At 47.2% G+C, this 21,494-nt stretch overlaps 1 protein-coding gene and 1 long non-coding RNA gene across 3 annotated transcripts; one reads left to right on the top strand and one right to left on the bottom strand.

Annotated features, from left to right (window-relative positions):
- The first annotated feature begins 4,975 nt into the window (after positions 1–4,975).
- Positions 4,976–20,295, top strand: LOC118082982 (uncharacterized). 2 transcript variants are annotated; one of them, XR_004692329.2, is made up of 4 exons: positions 4,976–5,052; positions 5,544–6,502; positions 7,025–7,162; positions 15,903–20,295. It is a non-coding gene; the product is annotated as an uncharacterized LOC118082982 (long non-coding RNA). The 2 variants fall into 2 exon arrangements; XR_009557402.1 differs by lacking the exon at positions 15,903–20,295 and having other exon boundaries at positions 7,025–9,515.
- On the bottom strand, positions 13,166–16,309 carry LOC118082980 (beta-defensin 11). Its single transcript, XM_035110891.1, is given in 4 exon segments — positions 13,166–13,311; positions 14,425–14,504; positions 16,211–16,267; positions 16,269–16,309. Coding segments are annotated over 4 exon segments (324 nt in total).
- Positions 20,296–21,494: the final 1,199 nt, after the last annotated feature.

Raw genomic sequence — 21,494 nt, 5'->3', positions numbered from 1 at the left:
AGTTGGGAGCTGGGAGATCTCCTGGACTCCTTAGCAGAGCTGCGCAGAAGTGGCTTCAAGGGGGCTCCGTCATCCCTATCCTTCCCTGCTTGGGGGGTGGGGGACTCAGCTATGTCCAGGCCTATCCTGGGGTTATTGGGGGGCCGGGGGTTGTCTTCGACCTGCAAGGTGGTTTCATTCCAACTTCACTTTTTCCTCCTTTCCACCAGCCCTTGGTTGAGTCTTGGGTTATCAGGGTCTCAAAATCAGGCCTGTTTACTTTTTCGCCTCACATACCGATGGAGATGGATTGAGGATTAAATCTTTAAATTAAAATTTAAACCTCCTGCCCCACGTGTGTGGGAGAAATAGGAGAGTTAACAGGCTGCGAAGCCCTTTCAGCAGAGTGGAAACACTTATGAGCTTTTACAGTTACAGGTAGGTAGTCGTGTTGGTCTGAGTCGAAGCAAAATAAAAAAAATCCTTCAGTAGCACCTTAAAGACCAACTAAGTTTTTACAGTATTTTGGTATGAGCTTTCGTGTGCATGCACACTTCTTCAGATGCACACGAAGAAGTGTGCATGCACACGAAAGCTCATACCAAAATACTGTAAAAACTTAGTTGGTCTTTAAGGTGCTACTGAAGGAGCTTTTACAGCTTAGTGGAAGCTAGGAATTAGGCAATTACACCTTTTTTGTCTGTGTTCTTGTTATGCACTAAGCTTGGATCCTAGAACAATAGGCAAGTAGGATCCTAGAGTGCAACAACTGTTTGGCTTGCAGGAAAAGACCAATCAGGCTCCAGGAGGGAAGCAGAATCAGCCAATCAGACGGGACTCATGTTGTAAATATTGTATATAAAAGCCTGAGGTTTTGGGGAAAATTCAATCACTGTTTTACAAGCTGCAATAAAGACAATGAAATCACTACAGGACTCGGAGTATATTTCAAACCCAGAGATGCATTTTAAATAAAATGACACATTCTACTCATGTAAAAACACGCTGATTTCCGGACCGTCCGTGGGCTGGATTTAGAAGGCGATTGGGCCAGATCTGCCCCCCCCCCACCGTTAGTTTGCCTACCCATGATATAAACCACGTGTCTGAAATAGTGCAGGAGAACAATCCTAAGGCCATTTTGACTCTCACAAATTGACTTCAAATATTTCTCTGCAAGGAGGAAGGAAATGGGAAAAGCTTTCCAATTGTCTTTGGACTGCAGGGGCTCACACCTCCCCTTTCAAATACAGTCTGGCAAGTATCTGTTAAGCTGAGCACTCTCTCAATATGTGTAAGAGATTCAGGAAGTATTTACCATCTCAAAGATATGGCCAAGCTACCCAGAAAAGGCAAGCAGATAAGGCATTATCACAATATGACCCTCTGCTTCATGCAGGAATTTAACTGGCACTCCCGACAGACATGACTGAAGCTGGGTGTGTTCAAACCATCAGGCGCCCCCCCCCCCGACCAGCCTTGGTTGAGCTCAGTGGTGGAGGAAGCCACTGTGTCACCCGGGGTGGGAAATTGCTATGCCGGGGGTGGCGTCACTACGTAATGACGCATGTGTCGCTACGTAATGACGCATGCATTGCTATGTAACGAAGCTGTGCATGTGTACAACGTAGAGGGGGATCGCGTCCCCCCACGACTTCAAAACGGAGCCTCCAGCCTCCAGGTAGAAAGCCTCGCTCGGCATGGCGGGCAGGTGCCACCCTGGAGCTGGAGGGGGAAGACAGTCGGCGCCCCCGACTCTCAAGCCTCCAGCCCCCTGGTAAAAAGCCCGTTCGGCGCACTGCAGCACGCTGCACCGCACCGTACCAAGCAGGCTTTTTACTGGGAGGCTGGAGGGACTTGGCTTGGGAGTCATGGGGTGGGGCGCCGACTGTCACCCCCCCCAGAGTGGAACCCGGGGCAGACCACCCCTATCGCCCCCCCTGCTATGCCACTGGTTGAGCTGACTGCTTGTGGGTGGTTGGAAAACCGACGCGGAGTCACAATGTTCTCCTGATTGGTGGGGGTCTCTCTCCAGCATCTGGAATGCTACCCCCACCACAGTTCCACTTGTGAAGATTTGTTGAACAGAAATCGGGCAAGCCTCTATCGGATTATACCTTATTGATTAATTGCGTAAATTATACCTAGGCAAAGTGCTGGTGGAGGTGTGTGGGTGTGTGATGAAGCTGAACCCCGCCAACCAGGGATTCCCTCTAACCAATGAATTCCCTGCTCCAGTTTTGTGGAATTTCCAGACAAGAGATCACAGCCGCACCATGGATGTAAAACACAGGGCTTCCCCCAACGAATCCTGGGAACCAATCAGCAGAACAAAGCTGCAATTCCCAGCACCCTTAACAAACTACAGTTCCCAGGGAGCTGTGTGCTTTAAATGTATGGTGTAGCTGTGACTAGACTTTTCTCCCAGTCTCCTGTCTGGCAGGAGATGGCAACTGAGGACACTGATCGCATCTGGCCCTAGATGTGTGTTTGTTGCATAAGCTGTTTGTTGATAGCTGTTGGTCTCCAGCTACTAAAGTCTGTATTTGCCTTACAAAGGTATAGTACCTACCCGAAGATAACCCCCCCCACCCACTCCTGCTTCCCATATCAGCAGCCCACTGGCAGGCAAGGTGGCAACAGTTTATTAAAGCAACAAAACAGAGAAATGGGAGGTGAAGGGACAGGTTCCCCTTGGCAGGGAGAGAAGGCGGAACTCCGCAAACCACAGGCTAAATTGGCAAATCGGGTTCTCTATTCATTGAGAGCACGCCTTGCGGTAGGGGTTAATAGGACATCCCCTGGGGTTGCTGGGCAGAATAGTCTAATGGCCACAGGGCGATTGGACAATTTGTGTGTGTGGGGGGGGGGGTCATGTTGCAAGTTAATGATTGATAGTGATAGCGGGTATAAATTCTTTGTGTGCAGCTTTTAGTTTCACTTTTGCCAGTGCAACGGATCTCCCGCCCGCCCAACCTCTTTAAGGGCCTTTTGCTTCTAACATTGCTATGCCTGTCATGGGGTCGCCTGCTTTGGGGCAGGGGCCTGGTAGGAATTTTGTCCATTTGGCTGATTGGGTGTGCCATTTGGTTTTTGCCTACTGCGTAGCAAATCGTCACAACTTGTAAGGTTGGCGGTTAGGCATTGGTTAAAAAATTGGTTGGTGGAGGGGTATGGAAAGGCTGGGCATACCCCTCAAAATTGCTGCTGCTTATAGGGGTATTCCGTTAAAGGAATCCTGGGGCTCGACGAGCTCTCGTCTGTACCCCCGCAAGGGGCTAGGGCCATGCAAAAGCAAGAGCCCCGGGGAACATTCGGAGAGAGGTGAAAGGCCTGACACACGGCTCCATCCTCTCTCAGGGGGTGTTTACCTACTGACTTCCCTAGACGGCTAGGGATGTCAGATCTGTCCCAGGGCGGGGGACAGATGGATGAACCAATGCCTAAGCAACCACTCACATTTGGCTGTATTTTGAATAAGGTTGTGGCCAAAATAATGCCAAAAACCTTAAACTTAAATTTCTGTGTGATGTGTGATTTATTGGGGGGATGTCCTGTGACGTCGACACGCAATGGGGCAGGACTTCTTCCAAGAGTCCATTGGTCATTCTGTCTTGGTTGCTTTAGTTGAGCTTTCTGCATTGCACGGGGCTGGACTAGATGACCCTTGGGGGTGCCTTCCAACTTTACGATTCTATGATCCCCACTCGCCCCCAGCTGAGCTATTTTGCCTGACTCTTAGCAGGATGAGTTAAGGGCTTCAGAACACGCTTCGTGTTGACATATTCCCAAAAGTGAAAATCTGGACAAAGTTGTTGAGCTTTTTATTTTCCCTTGGGCAAAGTAGTTGACCTTTTGTTTGGATTTTAAAATCTTCTTCTTCTTCTTCTTCTTCTTCTTCTTCTTCTTCTTCTTCTTCTTCTTCTTCTTCTTCTTCTTCTTCTTCTTCTTCTTCTTCTTCTTCTTCTTCTTCTTCTTCTTCTTCTTCTTCTTCTTCTTCCCCTACTTGCCATACATCTGGGTTTTCTAATTCAGCAAAAATCCATCATTTTGCAGCTCGATTCCCAGAAGTGTCCAGACATATGGCAGCCCTATGTTTGTGTCCACCGTGAAATTGCTTTCAATCTGATTGTCAACTGCACTTCATCAAGAGACAGTTGGGGAGTGTTGGGACTAGGACCTGGGAGGCCAAGGTTCAATTATTATTATTATTAATAATTTATTCAATTTATAATATTGCCCTTTATCAAAATACCCCAGGGCGGTGTATAACAAATACCGAATGAGCCATGAAGCTCACTGGGTTAGCTTGAGCTACTCACTGTCTCTCAGCTGACCCTACCTAACAGGGTTGTCGTTTGCCACCTTGAACTCCTTGGAGGAAAGGTGGGAGATAAATATACAGTAACAATGAATAACATTGTTTGCAGTCCACCCTCCAAAACCTTTGATCCAGAGGCCTTCTTTGAAGGGCTGCCGTCTCCTCTAGGGGGCAGTTTGTAGATGCACCCAGTGGAAGTTCTCTCTCTGATCTGACCCTTTGTGTCAAAGATAAATTATTATCCCAAAAAATTAAGTTTTAAAGCTTTACTTGCAGAAACATTCTTTGCAGTAACTTAAATACAATACAATTACAATTGCACACCATTCTTTGTAACTGCTAAATAACTGCAATACAATTCCTAGCTTCAGTTCATCCCCTTTATCAAATCGTGAGATGCTGCAATAAATGCTAGGATTTGGGTTATTTGTGATATGAAGGGAGAGAGTGCAAGCTGCAAAGGAAATCCTGGGCTAGCTCATGCAAAACAACCGGGCTGAGCTACTGCTATTAGAAGAACAATGGAAGGACATTAACAATGTACAAGAGAACGCCTTCCCTCTTACCCCAGGTGTGAACAGAGACTGGGGATTTGGAAGGTTGCCAGGGGAACTCCTGGAGGGTGGGGGCAAAGGTTGCTGGGAGGAAGAAGAACTGAGATCCATCTTGGGCAGGCAGGCAGAAAGATTCCTGTGCTGTTGCCTTGCTGTAAGATCTGGACTCCCTCCATGCAGATTGAAGGTGCAAATACTGTAAGTGAATAAACCATATTTCTTAAAGCATTACAGTCTCCGCCTTGTCTTCCATTCTCCAAAGGGACACAGACCCTTTGTGGGTGCCTGGGACTCCCTTGGCTCTTGCTACTGCTCAGCAAAGAGAGCGGCAGGCACCCAACGTTTGTAAGAATACTCTTTGCTGCCCACCTAATAAATCACCTGGCATCAGGTGCCCACCCTGCAAATGGTGAATGGATCACCAGGTGTTAGGAGCTGGAGCCCGGAGCAGGTCATCAATAAGTCACAAGGTGTCAGTGAAGTTAACTCTTTATTCAAAGAAATCTAAACAGTGCAGGCCTAGTGGTCACAGCAACTCTTCCCAGTCACGTCCTGCCTGTGGGTTTCCCCTAGGTACCTGGTTGGCCTGATCCAGCAGGGCTCATATTTAACTTCCATGACTGGTCAAAAGGAACACTCGTCAAAGGAAACAAATTGTCATGCTTTCCCATCTGTAACATCTTGTGCAGGTTGGAGATACAATTTGGGAAGTGCCGCATGCTACCGATTAGAAGAGATTGCGCAGAACGTCTCCAAAAGGAGCCACTTCCTGTGTTTCCTCAGAGCTCTTGTATTTCTTAGGCAAACTTCTGCAGCATATAATTACCGGTTTGAAACAAAACCCGCCGCTTGGGATTTCATTCTCAGAGCAGTATCCCATTCTGCAGTTATGGTGCAGAGAGTCGCAGCCTGGCTTTCCGTCTTGAATTATCCCTGCAGGGAAGAAGAAAGAGGCTCGCCAGTTTAGGAAACAACAGCCCATGCCGGCCGCTCAGAATGACTTACTAGAAGGGCGAAGTGAATTCCAGAAAAGCAGCTGTATTGGTCTGTTGCAGAAAAAGCCATGAAGATTCTTCAAGGTTTGCGTGGGGTGGGTGGATAATGTAGACAATAGCCTACTTTTCGAGATGCATGGATAACTTCATCATAATCCATTCATTAAGACCGTTCATGGGGTCCAGGCACACAACGGAAATTGCATTCTTCAACTGATCTAGGAGACCGAATCGCCAGTCAGAGAGCCAGTACTGGTCCAATAGCCTGACACAGAATAAGGCATATGCTAGCTCTGCAACAGAAAAAGCACTAGAGGAGAGCACAGAAGAAGAAGAAGAGAAGAGTTTGTATTTGATATCCCTCTTTATCACTACCCAAAGGAGTCTCAAAGCGGCCAACGTTCTCCTTTCCCTTCCTCCCCCACAACAGACACCCTGTGAGGTGGGTGGGGCTGAGAGACTTCAGAGAAGTGTGACTAGCCCAAGGTCACCCAGCAGCTGCATGTGGAGGAGCAGAGACACAAACCCGGCTCCCCAGATTGCGAGTCTACCACTCTTAACCACTACATCACACTGGCTCTCACAGGGCTTCCCATGTGACTATGTTCCTATCCAGTGTCAAAGACGGGACCGCTTTATCACCTCCCATCAACGTAAGTGTGAATGCACTCACAGAGGGATAGGGAATCAAAAGCTGCACATATGCATCACACGTGTCAATCGCACATCCTTAGAGGCAGTGGCGTTCCTAGCCCAGCTGGTACCGGGTGCGGCACCTGTGCGGCACCCCATACGGAGGCATCCCGCACGTGCGCACTCCGCACAGGGTGCCGCAGAAGCGCAGTCTGTACGGAGTGCGCACGCATGGGATGCCGCACGTGTGCAGTCTGCAAGGGGCGCTGCTGATGTGCGGTGGCCCAACGGATCACCGCTGGCGCATGGCGGCCTGTAACGGGGTGCCGTGCGAGAGCTGCAGCCCGTGAGGCCGCCGTGCGCCAGCGCCAGCCCGTACGGACTGTGCATGTGCAGGTGGAGGCAAGGGGCGGGCCAGGGAGGAACACACTGAGTGTCACACCCCCCAGGGTGGCACCCGGGTCGGCCCACCCCCATCACACTCCCTTGCTATGTCCCTGCTCAGAGGATTGGTCTTAGCCTGATTTATGTCACCTCTCCAGGACATTTTGGAAGATCTCACCTGGAGCAGCCAGAGTGATGGAGGTATGATGATGAAGCAGCAGCAGCAGCAAGAATACAGATGTCTGCATTGCGATGGCAACCCAGCCGTCTGACATGGGAGAAATCCAAAGTAACAGGTGTCTGGGTTCACTAAGAAATGCTTACCAGAAGCTGTGTGTGTGTTTGAGAGAGAGAGAGAGGGAAGGAGCAGTATCGATGAAAAAGTTCTCTTGTTTCCCTGCTCCTCCCTCCTTCTGGGTCATTTTGACCCTGAGTGGGTGGGGGGATTCCTCAAACTCTGGAGAAAGGCTGGCAAAAGCTTAGCTTCAAACAGCAGCCACCTGGCTGGCTGATGCCCAAGTGTTTGGTGACACTTTCAATAGCCAGAGATCACTTTGTTCCTGTGGCTGGGAGCCTGGGAGAAATTATTCTCCCTTTACATCAGGTTTCAATTGTATCCAGGAAATGGGGCAAACTGCGTCTCAAAAGCCGCAGAACCAAAACCTGGCCTAAGGTGGCCTGCCTGCTTCAGGATAATCTTTATGTTGGAAGAGAGGGTCACCACAAACTGGTGTTTTGTGGTAGGTGCTGCTCTAAGCAAAAATCTGCTCTTATTCCCTTATGGGGTACACAAGAGCCTTATTGGGTTCTCCATCGGTCGGAGAATATATAACAGAGGCCAACCAGAGAAGTTTGAGAAGCAAAGCCTTTATTTGCTGTTGCAACAGGGTCCTTCCCCTCACGCAGGAGAACAAGGAAGGAACCCAGAACAAAAGAGAACCTCCACTTTTATCAGTTTTCCCATCACCAAGAAACGCCCCCAATACATCATTCCTACATCACAGCTATGTAATCAATACCTCACAAAAAAGGAGGGTTCGAGGTAGAAATCTGAGCACTTTTGACACCTCTCCTAGTCCTCCTATCACCCCTCCCAGGTGTGAATTCCTAAACACAAAGAGAAATTAACATTTTCATAAGGGTTGATCACTGTCTTTTGTTCAGAGGAGTCTTCCATTGTGAATGAGATACCATTGATGGGGAATTATGGCTCCCAAGTTGCTAGGTAAAGGTAAAGGGACCCCTGACCATTAGGTCCAGTCGTGACCGACTCTGGGGTTGCGCGCTCATCTCGCATTATTGGCCGAGGGAGCCAGCGTATAGCTTCCAGGTCATGTGGCCAGCATGCCAAAGCCACTTCTAGCGAACCAGAGCAGCACATGGAAACGCCGTTTACCTTCCCGCTGTAGCGGTTCCTATTTATCTACTTGCATTTTGACGTGCTTTCGAACTGCTAGGTTGGCAGGAGCTGGGAACAAGCAACGGGAGCTCACCCCGTCACAGGGATTCGAACCGCCGACCTTCTGATCAGCAAGCCCTAGGCTCAGTGGTTTAACCACAGCGCCACCTGGGTTGCTAGTCATGTGGAAATGAGTGCATATGCTGATCCTTAAGCCTTCCTTAAGGCAGGGTTGAGTCCAAGCGGGAGGGGTTTAGGGTCTTTGAAGCGGAGCGGAGATGGGGAAGATGGCGTTGAACAGGATTCTGAGTATTGCAGCTGTCAAATTCGGTCACCCCTCTCTGTTCACTAATAATGGTGTCCTGATACTTCCCCCCCTTATAATTTTCTATAACAGTGCATTCTGAAACATGCTCTTGGCACCCTCTGTCAGGGCCGGCCCTATGATGAGGCAGAGTGAAGCAGTTTTCTCAGACAGCCTACACTAGCCTGCTAGTGCAGTGGAAGGTCCCACCCTTTGACCTGTATTGGAGTAAGATTTAACCACTAGTCCAGTTGGCTTCAATATGCACCTTGAGGGAGGATGCTATCTTGCCTCTGCCTCAGGCAGCAAAATGTCTTGAGCTGGCTGTACAATCAGTGCACCTTTGCTGGATCTATCCTGTTTTCGTTCGTTCTGTGATGCTTCCCCGATGCTGCCTGGTTATCAATGTCCAAAGGAGCTACAGCGCAACAAAAGGGGGATGAAATTAAACCAGAGCATTTGTGGTATTAAAAAGATCGGGATTTCAGCAGGAAGTTATTGGATTGTGCACTGATAAGGATTCTATGATTCTGCGAGCAGAGCGGCTGCTCCAAAACTTTGGCAGGCACCCAGAGTATTGAAAGCGGGAATCACTTGCGACTGCCCCAATAGCATTGTGAGCACAAATCATCATGAATGTGGAATAAAAAGGATGTTTGGAGTTGTCCATAAACTCATCTGGTACGCAGGCTGAGACCCTACCTGCCTGCAGACTGTCTCACCAGAGTGGTGCATGCTCTGGTTATCTCCTGCTTGGACTACTGCAATGCGCTCTATGTGGGGCTACCTTTGAAGGTGACCCGGAAACTACAACTAATCCAGAATGCGGCAGCTAGACTGGTGACTGGGAGCGGCCGCTGAGACCACATAACACCGGTCTTGAAAGACCTACATTGGCTCCCAGTACGTTTCCGAGCACAATTCAAAGTATTGGTGCTGACCTTTAAAGCCCTAAATGGCCTCGGTCCAGTACCGTGTTTCCCCCTTTTTAAGCCGTAGTCATAATATAAGCCAGGGCAGGATTTTTAAACTTTGTAAAATTTAAAACATACCCCGAAAATAAGCCATAGGTCTACCTGCAGGGTCGGCGCCCAGCAGCGCCGCGCAGAGTGCCGGATCGAGGAGCCGGTCTGCAGGGTCAGCGTCCAGCAGCGCCGTGCTGGATTGAGGAGGTGGTGTTCCGTGTGGCGCTGCTGGGCGCCGACCCTGCAGGCCACTTCCTCGATCCGGTGCTCAGCGCAGCGCTGATCGGCGCCGACCCGGCAGGCCGCCGGATCCACTCTGCAGTAAAAAGCACAATAGCAATGGCGGCGGCAGCAGCAGCAATTAAAGGAAAGCTGAAGAACCCGAGTGAAAACGAGGAAGAAAGCATTTAGACGAGGAACTGGATGAAAAGAGCAAAAGCGGCCGCCGCCCACGCCATTGCCCCGCTTTGATTTTTTTCAAGGCGATCTAACGAAGCAATGCGGGAGCCTGATTGGCCTCGGATCGAGGCAGACCGCAGGGAAACCGCAGGGGGGGGGGAGCCAGGAAGCGGCACTCAGCGTCCGGCTGCAACTCTGCACCTACAGTATATAATCATTGGCCCAAGGTTCTGCCTAGCGCCGGGGCTCCTGAGAAGCCTTGTGAGGGAGGAAAGGAGGTGAAGCTGGAGCCACTTCCACCGCCTCCTCCTCCTCCTCCCCCGCCTCCTCCTCCCCCTTTGCCATCGCTGCCTCTTCTCCTCGCTACAGCGTCTCCCGCTCCCGGGTCCAGCACACTGAAGCGCAGGCGGATGGAGGTTCACTCCGCATAGAATTGGGCTGCCCTATTGCCTTTAACCCTCTTGCGGGGCTGGAGGGAGGAAGCAATGCACAAAAGGAGGCGCAGGCGTTTGATCCGACTGTGCGTTTTGGTTTGGGGATCTGCCGTTTGGGTCAGTTAACTTTCGTCCCCTCGCTCGCGCACAGTGCCATCCTGCACATTCAGTGGCGCGCTTTACCTCCAGGGGAAATGTGTGTGGCGGCGGCAGCAGCAGCAGCAGGATCGCAGCCGAAAGCTGGTCCCTGGCTGTCAGAGCCCCGCTGAACTCCACAGGGCTTTCTTCTGAGTTAGGAGCCATAGGATCGCGCTGCAAGTGGCTGAGACTCTGCAGCCCCTCTGTTGCGCGTTTAGAAGGAAACGCAGCAGCAGAAGCGGCACGTCTTTATATTTTGGGGCCATCTGATCCGGGCGTTTTTTTAAAAAATAAATCGGTTCCTAAGATGTGTGATTCAAAACTGAGGGAGCTTTCCTGGCTTCTGTCCCTCTTGTTTTAAACAGAAGAGTTCAGGACGAACTGCCTTGTTGGAGCCTAGGAAAGTTTCCTCCGTTAAATAAGGTTAGAACGTGGTGGGGCTCCAGCTGGAAGCCTCAACCCTTTGTTTAGCCATAGCGCCTAGATTCTCTGGGCAAGATATATAATGCCATCTCAATGTCTTCTGCCCCTCCTAAAATAGTGGGTCGGCTGTTGCTTGCTTGCATCTCATCCCTGCTGTGGGCAGAACAAGGCACTGAGGCTCTATTTGTTTCCCAAAGAATGGAAGGGGGAAATGCTTCTGATGACAAGAATTGAGATGGATCCTATGCATGTTTACTGTGAGCTTAGTGAGTCTTAGTTGAAGTAAGTAAGGTATGTTTAGGACTGCTACCAATTAGGGAATAAGCGAACACACAATTATAATTGAATAAATGTAGATTGCTGTACCATACTTAATAAAAAAATAAGACATCCCCTGAAAATAAGCCATAATGGGTTTTTTAAAGGAAAAATGAATATAAGACGGTGTCTTAAAAAAGGGGAAACACGGTATACTTGAAGGAGCGTCTCCACCCCCATCGTTCTGCCCGGACACTGAGCTCCAGCACCGAGGGCCTTCTGGCGGTTCCCTCATTGCGAGAGGTGAGGTTGCAGGGAACCAGACAGAGGGCCTTCTCGGTAGTGGCGCCCGCCCTGTGGAACTCCCTCCCAGCAGATGTCAAAAAGAAAAATAACTACTAGACTTTTAGAGGACATGTTTAATGTTTAATCGATTATTTTATTTTTCTGTTGGAAGCTGCCCAGAGTGGCTGGGGAAACCCAGCCAGATGGGAGGGTACAAACAAACAAACAAACAAACAAACAAACAAACAAACAAACAAACAAATATAATTATTATTAATAGTAGTGATTTCCAACTGTTTGGGCAGGTGTTCCTCTTGTTTCACTCTTCCCTGAGCAGCAGAAAGGATGGGAGATGTTGAGTGACTTTTGCAACCACTTTTCTCCTTTTCTGGTTGTTCTTAAGCCCTTTCACATCTAAGCTATTTTTTAAAAGAGTAACTTTGTATTTACTCATAAGTAGGATGTAGGACCCATGGGCTGTACAGGGAGCTGGCTTGAGGCACCAGGCCCATTTGGAGACCAATTCTGCATTGCAAAGATGTCTGCAAGCATGACATGAAGGCTGGCATCATTAACCCTGCCCTGTGGGAATCGCTTGCAGAAGACCACAGTGCCTGTAGATAGACAGTCAGGTTGTGTATCCACAGCAGTGACCAGAAGAGGAAAGACCGCTGGGAGGAATGCAGAGAGAAGAAATGCCATGGTGTACCTGCAGCAGCAAAACTGGACATCTTCGTCTGCCCCCGGCTGCAACAAAACATGTCTCTCCCATATCTGTCTCTACAACTACAGCAGGTGCTGCTACCTTCCAACAGTTTGACTTCACCCCCAAAGGTGCACTCCTTCATTGTCTCTTGAGACAGGTGAATGCCAACCATTGCATTGCAATGTTGAAACCTGTGCTGGGAGCTTTAGTGGAAGAGCAGTTAATGAATAATAGCTTGCCCTTCTTGAAAAGATATCTCACAAACCGAAAGTATCTAAAGGGCAGAGCTCGAGTGACATTTTTTTGAATATATGGCATTAAAAAAATATTATACAGATATTGAGGCATGTGGTCACTTATATACAAATGCCATCAATATACAAATGTCTGGCTCATTTAAGACTATATAGAAGATTTATTCTCAACGATGCTGCGACTCACAGGTGGAGAATACTTATATAAATCTTGATTATTTGTAAAGGGAATCTTTGATTGAACTAATACTTTATTATCCCTTTGGAGCTGTGCTTAATTTTTGCACTATGGTCCTCCTAGGCTGTGACTCTTTATGGCTTAATATATTTATTGTTTGCCTTCCTTCTTCTCGTAATGTATGCAATATCGTTTGTTTGTTAACAAATCAACACGGTAGCAACAACAACAAACTCACCAGCCATCTCCAAAACACAAAGTTTTATGATTTTGGGGATGGGGTGGTGGAAGGGTTTATTCCAAGGTGGTTGTTTTCCCCCGTTTCTACTTCTCAAGCAGCCAGCTCACTGCTGGTCCCTGAACATTTTAGAACAACAAGGGTGATTGAAGTGCAAACCACTGTCAGAGAGTAGCAAACAGAAATGCAAGAGAGAGAAAATACATTTTAATTAGGAGGGTGTGTGTGTAACATTTGGCAAGGTTAATTCATAACTGGAAAAAGGGAGCAGAGGAACCCTCTCTTTTTGGGGGGATCTCTTCAGTTTGCCTCTCCCCACTAAACCACTTCATCCCGGCAACAGATCATGGTGTGGTGGTAGCAGGTGCCGATCTGCTCCTCGCCCTCACTGCAGTCATCATATCGACAGATCCCTCCTCTCCGGAGACAGTGGCTCACATAGCGGGGCTCACGCTCCCCATTTCCTGTGCAAGAAGGAAGCAGAGAACATAATGTCTTGAAGGCAGGCTTGCTGGGTCAGGCAGGCTACGCCTTCTCGGTTATTCATCCTCAACATCTGGCATTTGGAGATAGGCTGCTTCTATAAACGGGAGACCCACTGACCTTCTCAACTGTTAAAATCCACAGGTGGGGCTTTTTTTTTGTGCTAGTTTTGCCCCCCTCAGAAGTGTGGGACCTTTCTCAAAGAGGTCTGTCTACCATCTTCTGTGACTGGCTCAAGATCGCCTTGGGAGCTTCATGGCCAAGTGGAGATTTGAACCCAGGTTTCCCAGGTCCTAGCCTGACACTCTAACTGCTAGCCCACACTGCCTCTCTTTCGACCTGTGATGACCATGCATTGCTTTATCCTTTGACAATTATGGCATTCTCTTTTTGTGTGACCCACCGCTTTTGCATTGTTCTATTACAATGATGAAATACGCCAAACCATTCCAGGTGGAACGGTTGTATGTGTTCTTACCACTGTATGCACTGTTGCTTTAACTCACCCTGGGACCTTAGGGCAAAGGGTGAGTAAGAAATCAAATAAGCAGATAATAAAAACTCCATATGCAATTTACCAAATCAGGGGAAAAACACCACAGTCAGATGTTTCAAGAATGATTTGCAGAGAGATCTCCTTTCCACTTTCCAATACTCTCTTGTCAGGTGTTGTTGCTGGGCTCAAATCCAAGAATCTGGAAGGATCAAGCGCCTCTTCCTAATTTGCTGTACCAGGAGGGCAGCTGATCAAAGGAAGGAGGTGCAGGGACTACACAGAATGGCTTGTCCTTAACCCGCCACTCTTCAGTTTGAGCAAGGAAGTGTAAAAGAGAAGCTTGATGGATTTCTCCACCAATATTTGGCAGGACCATGCCAGGATCCTGAACCCTGAAGTGCCAATCTAAGGAAGGACTCCCTGCTGCATAGATTTATTAAGCCTCATTCTGTTTTGGAATTTGAAACCAAAGCTTAATATTTGAAAGCACATATTACCTTGAGCCTGTTGCGTTAAATTGTGATTTCCGAGTCTACCTTAGGTAACTTATAAGCTAGAGAGGCATTTTGCTAGTGACTTCCATCTCTGTGCATCTTACCTGGGCTCACCAGAAGCACTGCAAGGAATAGGGCAACCAGGAGGTGGAAACTCCTCATGGCTGGGTCAGGCTGGGTCACTCTCCAGGGTAACTAGGAAGGTGAAATAAAAGGAGTTGGGGCAGCGGTAAACCTTTTCTGTGCCATAAAATGAACCGCTAGCAGTAGCAACTATGCAAAAGGGGAAGGGGGTCAGTAAATAAACAACTAGGTAGTGTCAAATAAATGCCAGATGAATCTTCCTCTCTCCATCTCCTGCCTTTTCCCAGTCAAAATCAAGCACCCTCTTATAAATCCAGAAATTGAAACAGGGGAAAGTTAAAGTATATATGTAGGGAAAGAGATGGAACCTTTTTTGGGGGTGGATTGTGCCCTTTCTTCCCCCTTTTTGCCTCTTTTCTTATTTCCTTCCTTCTCCCCACCAGCCCTCTCCCCACATCCAGTCAACCTCTGTCTCTAATGAACAATCCAAATGTTTCCCACCAACGGTGGACAGAGATATATGTTCACCATGATAGGGTACAGGTTTAGCTCTGTTGAAAAGCATCTAGTGGCTTTGGTTTGGAAAGCAACGCATAACTTTCAACAGGGTTTCAGAGCACTCTTGCAGGTGTCGCCTTCAGAGGACATTTCTCCATCCTCCTTGTTCAAAAACAGCCCCTTCTCCTCCCTGTCTTATACACTTAACAGCTTCAAATTCCTGATGAGAGCAGAAGCCAAAAGGTTTCTATAAAGGCATATCTTATTTTATGACTATTTTGGTTTCCTAGTCCAATATGCAAGTCTCCATTGCTGTGAACTTTCTGAGAATTCAAAGTCACAAATCTAGCGAGATATCATACGCCATGCTTTATATAGCTAACACTGCAAATAAACTGGGTGCACCTTATTCTGTCAATTGTAAATTTGTTTAACTGGTCTTCATGTTTTCTTTTTTGCATTGATATGACCCACAATGGGACCTTATGGTAAAGGCTGGACAGAGGAATTTAGAGGAATGTGACCAGTTCGGTCACACTGGGCACAGAGCCTCGGGGGGGGGGGCATAATTATGATGTAGAATGGAAGGTGAGAGGTGACTGGGGGGGGGAGGGAGGAAAATTTTGGTGTTACACAGGGCACCACTGAAATGTGAGAGCCCAAGGCCTGCCGCTCAGGTGGTTAAGAAATTTTAGTAGCAGCAGAAGCAACCATGAAAAAATAGTATAAAAGAAGGTCAAATAAATCCAATACATTCTTCATTCATCAAGAGTTTTACAGAAAGACAACCAAGGACCATTGGCAGACATTGGGCTGTCAAATTCCAGCAGTGCCCTGTGTGGTGTTAAAAATTGTTTTCTCCCCCATCTCTCTCACTCCATTCTCCATTGTTGTAGTGCCCCCTGTGGCCCTCAGTGCGGATGAACCCTTCGTGCTACCCTAAAACCGCCTCTGACCGCCAGTGGTGTTGGTCTGATTGTTATTTTGTCTGTCTCCACAGATAAAAGGGAAAAACACCCCCCTGAGGTGCAGTTCTTCCAAAAATCCACAAGGTAATTACTGGTTCTTGATCATCACAGAAAGTGGGCTCAGTGACTAGAGTAACCGTAATTTGTTAATGCCACTCAACACACCCTCAAGAACAGGCAACACAACCCAAAGCTTTGGCCCTCTCTAGTTTTTATGGTTGATGAAAGGGCCAGTGTTGGGGGAAGATCCACACAGATCATTTCTACATTTCAACACACAGGTTCTATCACAAATACTATTAACTACCAGACAACGAAACAGCCATCAGACAGTTCTTACCCTCGACGCCCTGTGGTGCTTTGCTCGCACTGCGGTTCTAACCACCTCATGCTTGGAACACCTAGTATGACATAAGAGAATGAAATTCTCTTTCCCCATAGGCTGGAAAAGCAAGGCCATTGTTTGTCTAGCAGCCTCTTGTTTCAAGACTGCTTCATTCTAGAGTGATATTAGCCAATCAGGTTGCATATGTTTGTGACTCCTTTTCAATTGGCAGAAAAGGAGACCTGACTTTTCAACTGGTCTTTAGTTTTTAAGGTCTAGAACAAGTTTTAGGGGTGTGCACCGACCACCAATTTGGTTTGTATATGTTACTTTGGGAAACAGCTTAATTTGTTCCAAGTCGCTCTGTTGTCTGCCTGATTCAACTCATGTTTTGGGTCTGAAGCAGCTTTGTTAAAAACAAAGCTCTGTTTCCCACCATTTACTATTATGGGGGACTTTTTTGACAGAAGTGGATAAAATTTTCAGGCATCTCTTTTTATTTTTTATTTGTATTTGGTGAGAATGGATGAAATTTGCTGCCATGGTCTGAGGACATGAATCCTGCCAAATTTCAGACGGAAGGCAGTCTTTACAGATTTGGGATGGGAAAACAGGAATCACTTAACCTCTCTGAGTTTCTTATGGGAAATCAATCAGAAAATTGCTGGGATGACGTTTCCTGGGAAAGAAAACTTCACACTGAAGACAAATAGGTTATAGCGCCAGGAGTCTATTTAAGGTTGCTCTTGGGGTGGGGTGGGGAAGTTAAGGACATTACAAAACCAAGAATTAAAAGGAACTTTTCACTGCCACAGAAGGAAGGAATGAAGAGTGACAACACTGTGCTCTAAACATTGTAAGTTCTCTAGAACTAAAACTCAGCACAAATGCAAACTCAAAAAGAACAAGGAGCCCACCCCCAGCATAAAAATAAAACAATTAAAGTAGTTGCTCTGCTTGTTGTGACTTGAAGTGTTTTCTGATCCATTCTTCTAAGCACCCTGCTCTGGAGAGGCAGAACTTGCAAAATAGCAATAGGCAAGCTTGTGAAACCAACAATTTCATCAGTATTCTACTTTCCCCAAAGCACCGTGACTGAATAAACTGGTAAAATAATTCCTTCTGTTTAAAAGCTAAACCTGTCCATTAAAATGTGTCCGCTTGGTTTCTCTTTTAACAACACAAAGGAGTCTGCAGCATTTTGTGTGCTTCTTTGACTGAGTCAGCAGAGCAACACAAGAGTTTTGGGGAGTGAGAGTGCTCCTCTGACTCAGGGTGCCTTGTTAACATTGCCACCCAACTCAGGGAAATATAAAAACACTGTGAAGCATCCCAGTTTGGATTTCAAACAGAGCCAATGCACACTTCCAACAGGTTTACAGCTCAGTAAATTAAAACTAGGCAACATGACTCATATCGTGACTCACATCAGCACGTGTGCCTTATTTTTAAAGCACCTATGGCGGCAGGATTTGGTAGTCTAATGTAATATCAAAAGTACTGTACAGTACTTGCTTTAGAACATAGGTACCTTCACGTGGTATTTGCTCAGTCCAATGTCAAGCATGATATCACTGCCTCCCAAACATATGGGATCATTTCATAGCACCACAAGCTTCCCTATTCATGTGCCAGTGCAGTAAGACAATGTTATTTGCTTTTTAAAGGTTTGCTTATTGTTCATTTGGGAGATATTACCTGTTTTGTTCCTTTGCCGGCATTGTGTGTGTGTGTGTGTGTGTGTGTGTGTGTGTGCGTGCGTTTTGTTTTCGTTTTTTGGAGGGGGTATAAGTATTTTGCTTGCTGGAGGCAGTTTACATTCTGAGTGTTGTCAGTTTCCTACTGTGAAATGGGTACCTTGTGGTACCCCTGACAGTTTATGAGATTTCCAAATGTGCAAGAACATAGATAGAACCTATCTGTTCTTAAGGAAATCAGCCCTGAGTGCTCACTGGAAGGACAGATCCTGAAGCTGAGGCTTGCTTTCTTCAAGTTGAGCTTTAGAATTCAACACACAGAGCCTCTGAGGCATCAAAAGCTTCTTCCTACTGGCTGTGAGAACTTGCATAAGCACCGCTAGCTTCCCAGAGCTGGTGCGTTGAGTGTACCTTAATGCCCAAGCAAGGCAGAGAGCTTAAAAATCTCTTTTTGCACCTCATTCACTTGGGTTAAAGGTAAAGGTGAAGGGACCCCTGACCGTTAGGTTCAGTCACAGACGACTCTGGGGTTGCGGCGCTCATCTCACTTTACTGGCCAAGGTAGCCGGCGTTTGTCTGCAGACAGCTTCCGGGTCATGTGGACAGCATGACTAAGCTGCTTCTGGCAAACCAGATTCAGGTATACCGGAGCGGTACCTATTTATCTACTTGCACTGGTGTTCTTTCGAACTGCTAGGTTGGCAGGAGCTGGGTTACCTAGTGCCTAGGTTTTAAGCTTTCCTCCTTGCTTGGGGGACAAGGTCTGCTCAGCACTCTGGCTTCAGGGATACAGTGGAACCTTGGTTTTTGAACGTAGTCCGTTCTGGAAGACCGTTTGACTTCTGAAACGTTCGAAAACCAAGGATCAATGGGTGGTTGGCAAAATCCATTGGGAAAAAATAGAGAAATGTGCCTCGGAAGCTGTTCGGCTTCTGAGGCACATTCGAATATGGAAGCAATTACTTCCGGGTTTTTGGCGTTTGGATTCCAAATCGTTTGGCTTCCAAGATGCTCAAAAACATAGGCTCCACTGTACTATGGACTCTCTCTCTCTCTCCCACTGACCATGGGTGTGGAGAGCTGTTCGACAGTGGAACTTGCTGCCAAGGAGTGTGGTGGAGTGTCCTTCTTTGGAGGTCTTTAAGCAGAGGCTTGACAGCCATCTGTCAGGAATGCTTTGATGGTGTTTCCTGCATTCCAGGGGGTTGAACTGGATGGCCCTTGTGGTCTCTTCCAACTCTATGATTCTATGATCTATGGTTCTGAGGATTTGGGTATATGTGACTTCTGTGCATATGTGGAATTCTCAGAGCTGAACCCCCGCATAAGATGCACTCATGCTGTAAAACCCAAGGATTGCAAGAAAAGCACTCCAATTTCCAGTGAGCTTTCCGTCCAAATCAAGCCCAACCGGGCTAAGTGTTGCTGACTCTGAAATGTCTTAGTCCTCAGAGAAGTGGGGAGTCCAGAACAATGTTCTGAGTCACCCTACCCAGGTGCCTGCCCACAATTCTTGGCCACCTATAACAACACAGGTCTCATTTTTTAAATTATTATATAAAAAAGAATCATTTATTTCTTATATAAATCTATGATTTGTTTTTGCAATGAGGGATTGGCACTACAGCTTGACACCATGGGTTGGAAAAGCTGCGAGTGCTTTAAAAGGAAAAAAGAGGAAAGAAAGACAATGCCAGAGGGTGCATAAATGCGCACAGTCACGCAGCGGTCCTGATTTCCTCTCCGTTTCACAGTGGAATTGTTGAGCTGGAAGAAACCACTTTCCTAAAAAAGAGCATGCAGACTTCAGGCGTCGGGTCGCTCAGGACACTCTCGCCCAGGTTCCCAGGTCATCCGTCACAGTCTCGGCACCGCCGCCTCTCAGTCCTTCTCCCGGCAACATTTTATTTTCGTGTGGTAGCACGTGCTGATCTCAATTTCATCGTAGAAGCACCGATTGCCTCGGCATTTCCCCGCTCTCCGCCAGCAGCGCCTGACGAATAAGTTCAAACCGGCTCCTTAGCAAAGGAAAATGATGCAATTAGGATGGGGGAGGGTCTGTATCCTAATGGCAGAGCTCCTGCTTTGCATGTCAAAGGTCCCAGGTAGGGGACATGGCATCTCTGGGTAGGGTTCGGAAAGACCCCCATCTGAAATGATGGTTGGCCATCATTTCAGACCCAGAACACAACTTTAACCAAAACCTGCATTGGGGGACCCATTTATTAAATGTTCACCAGAGATATTTGCATGGTAGTGTTCCTGTGGCTACCCACCTTGGATCAGGCTGTGGGTCCGGCTAGTAAGCCTTAAACAGCTCAGGACTGCAATACCTCAAGGACTGCCTCTTTCCATATGAACCTACCCGGACACTGAGATCATCATCTGAGACCCTCCTTTGTGTGCCTCCTCCTTGCGAGGTCCGGAGGGTGGCAACAAAAGAACGGGGCCTTCTCTGTAGTTTCTCCCCATTTGTGGAATGCTCTCCCCAGGGAAGTTCGCCTGGTGCCTTCATTACAGTATATCATAGAATCATAGAACTGTACTGTTGGAAGGGACCACCAGGGTCATCTAGTCCAACCTCCTGCAATGCAGGAATCTTTTGCCCAACATGGGGTTCGAACCCACAACCCTGAGATTAAGAGTCTCACGCTCTACCGACTGAGCTATTCCAGGGATCATGAAGTTACCTTTAGGCGCCAGGCAAAAACGTTTCTTCTTAACGACGCCTTTGGTTGATCTGTTTGACATCCTATGCCCTTTTAAAATGTCGCTCTTTTCTGGGGGGAGGGTGTTATTGGTTTGTTGTTTTTATTCTGATTATGTATGTTGTGATCTTTTATGTGAACCGCCCTGAGACCTATAATAATAATAATAATAATAATAATAATAATAATAATAATCCACCAGCTGAAGACGAGTGATGTAGACAACACTGTGCTAAGTTGGACCAAAGGTCTGACTTAGTATAAGGCAGCCTCCTCTGTCCTTGTGCCATATGAACAAGGATGGTCGGGGCTGGAACACACTCCCGTCAGATGTCAAAGAGATAAACAACTACGGTATCTGATGTTTAGAAGACACCTGAAGGCAGCCCTGTTTAGGCAAGTTTTTAATGACTGATGTTTTAATGTAGTTTTAATCTTTGTTGGAAGCCGCCCAGAGTAGCTGGGAAACACAGCCAGATGGGTGGGGTACAAATTATTATTATTATTATTATTATTATTATTATTATTATTATTATTATTATTATGGCAGGGATGTCCCCGCTTGGCATTCTATGCATTAAATATACTTGTGCCTCTATTTGGACAGGCACAGTCCTCTAGGTTAGATTACTGCAACTCATTATACGAAGAGCTGCCCTGGAAGACAGTTTGGAAACTTTGACAGGTGCAGAATTTCGCAACCTGGGGCAAGAAGGTCTGATCTATAACACCAATCCTATCCTGACCACACTGGTTGCCAAATAGTTTCTGGGCCCAATTCAAAGTGCATATGAACCGACCTGAACCCTGCAATCATCATCTGAGGCCCTTCTTCTTCTGCCCCCTCCATGTGAGGTCCAGAAGTTAGCAACATGAGAACAGGCTTTTTCTTCC

This window comes from Zootoca vivipara, chromosome 3, assembly GCF_963506605.1.
Source record: "Zootoca vivipara chromosome 3, rZooViv1.1, whole genome shotgun sequence".
Classification (NCBI taxonomy): Eukaryota; Metazoa; Chordata; class Lepidosauria; order Squamata; family Lacertidae; genus Zootoca; species Zootoca vivipara.
This window is presented reverse-complemented; position numbering and strand designations above follow the sequence as displayed.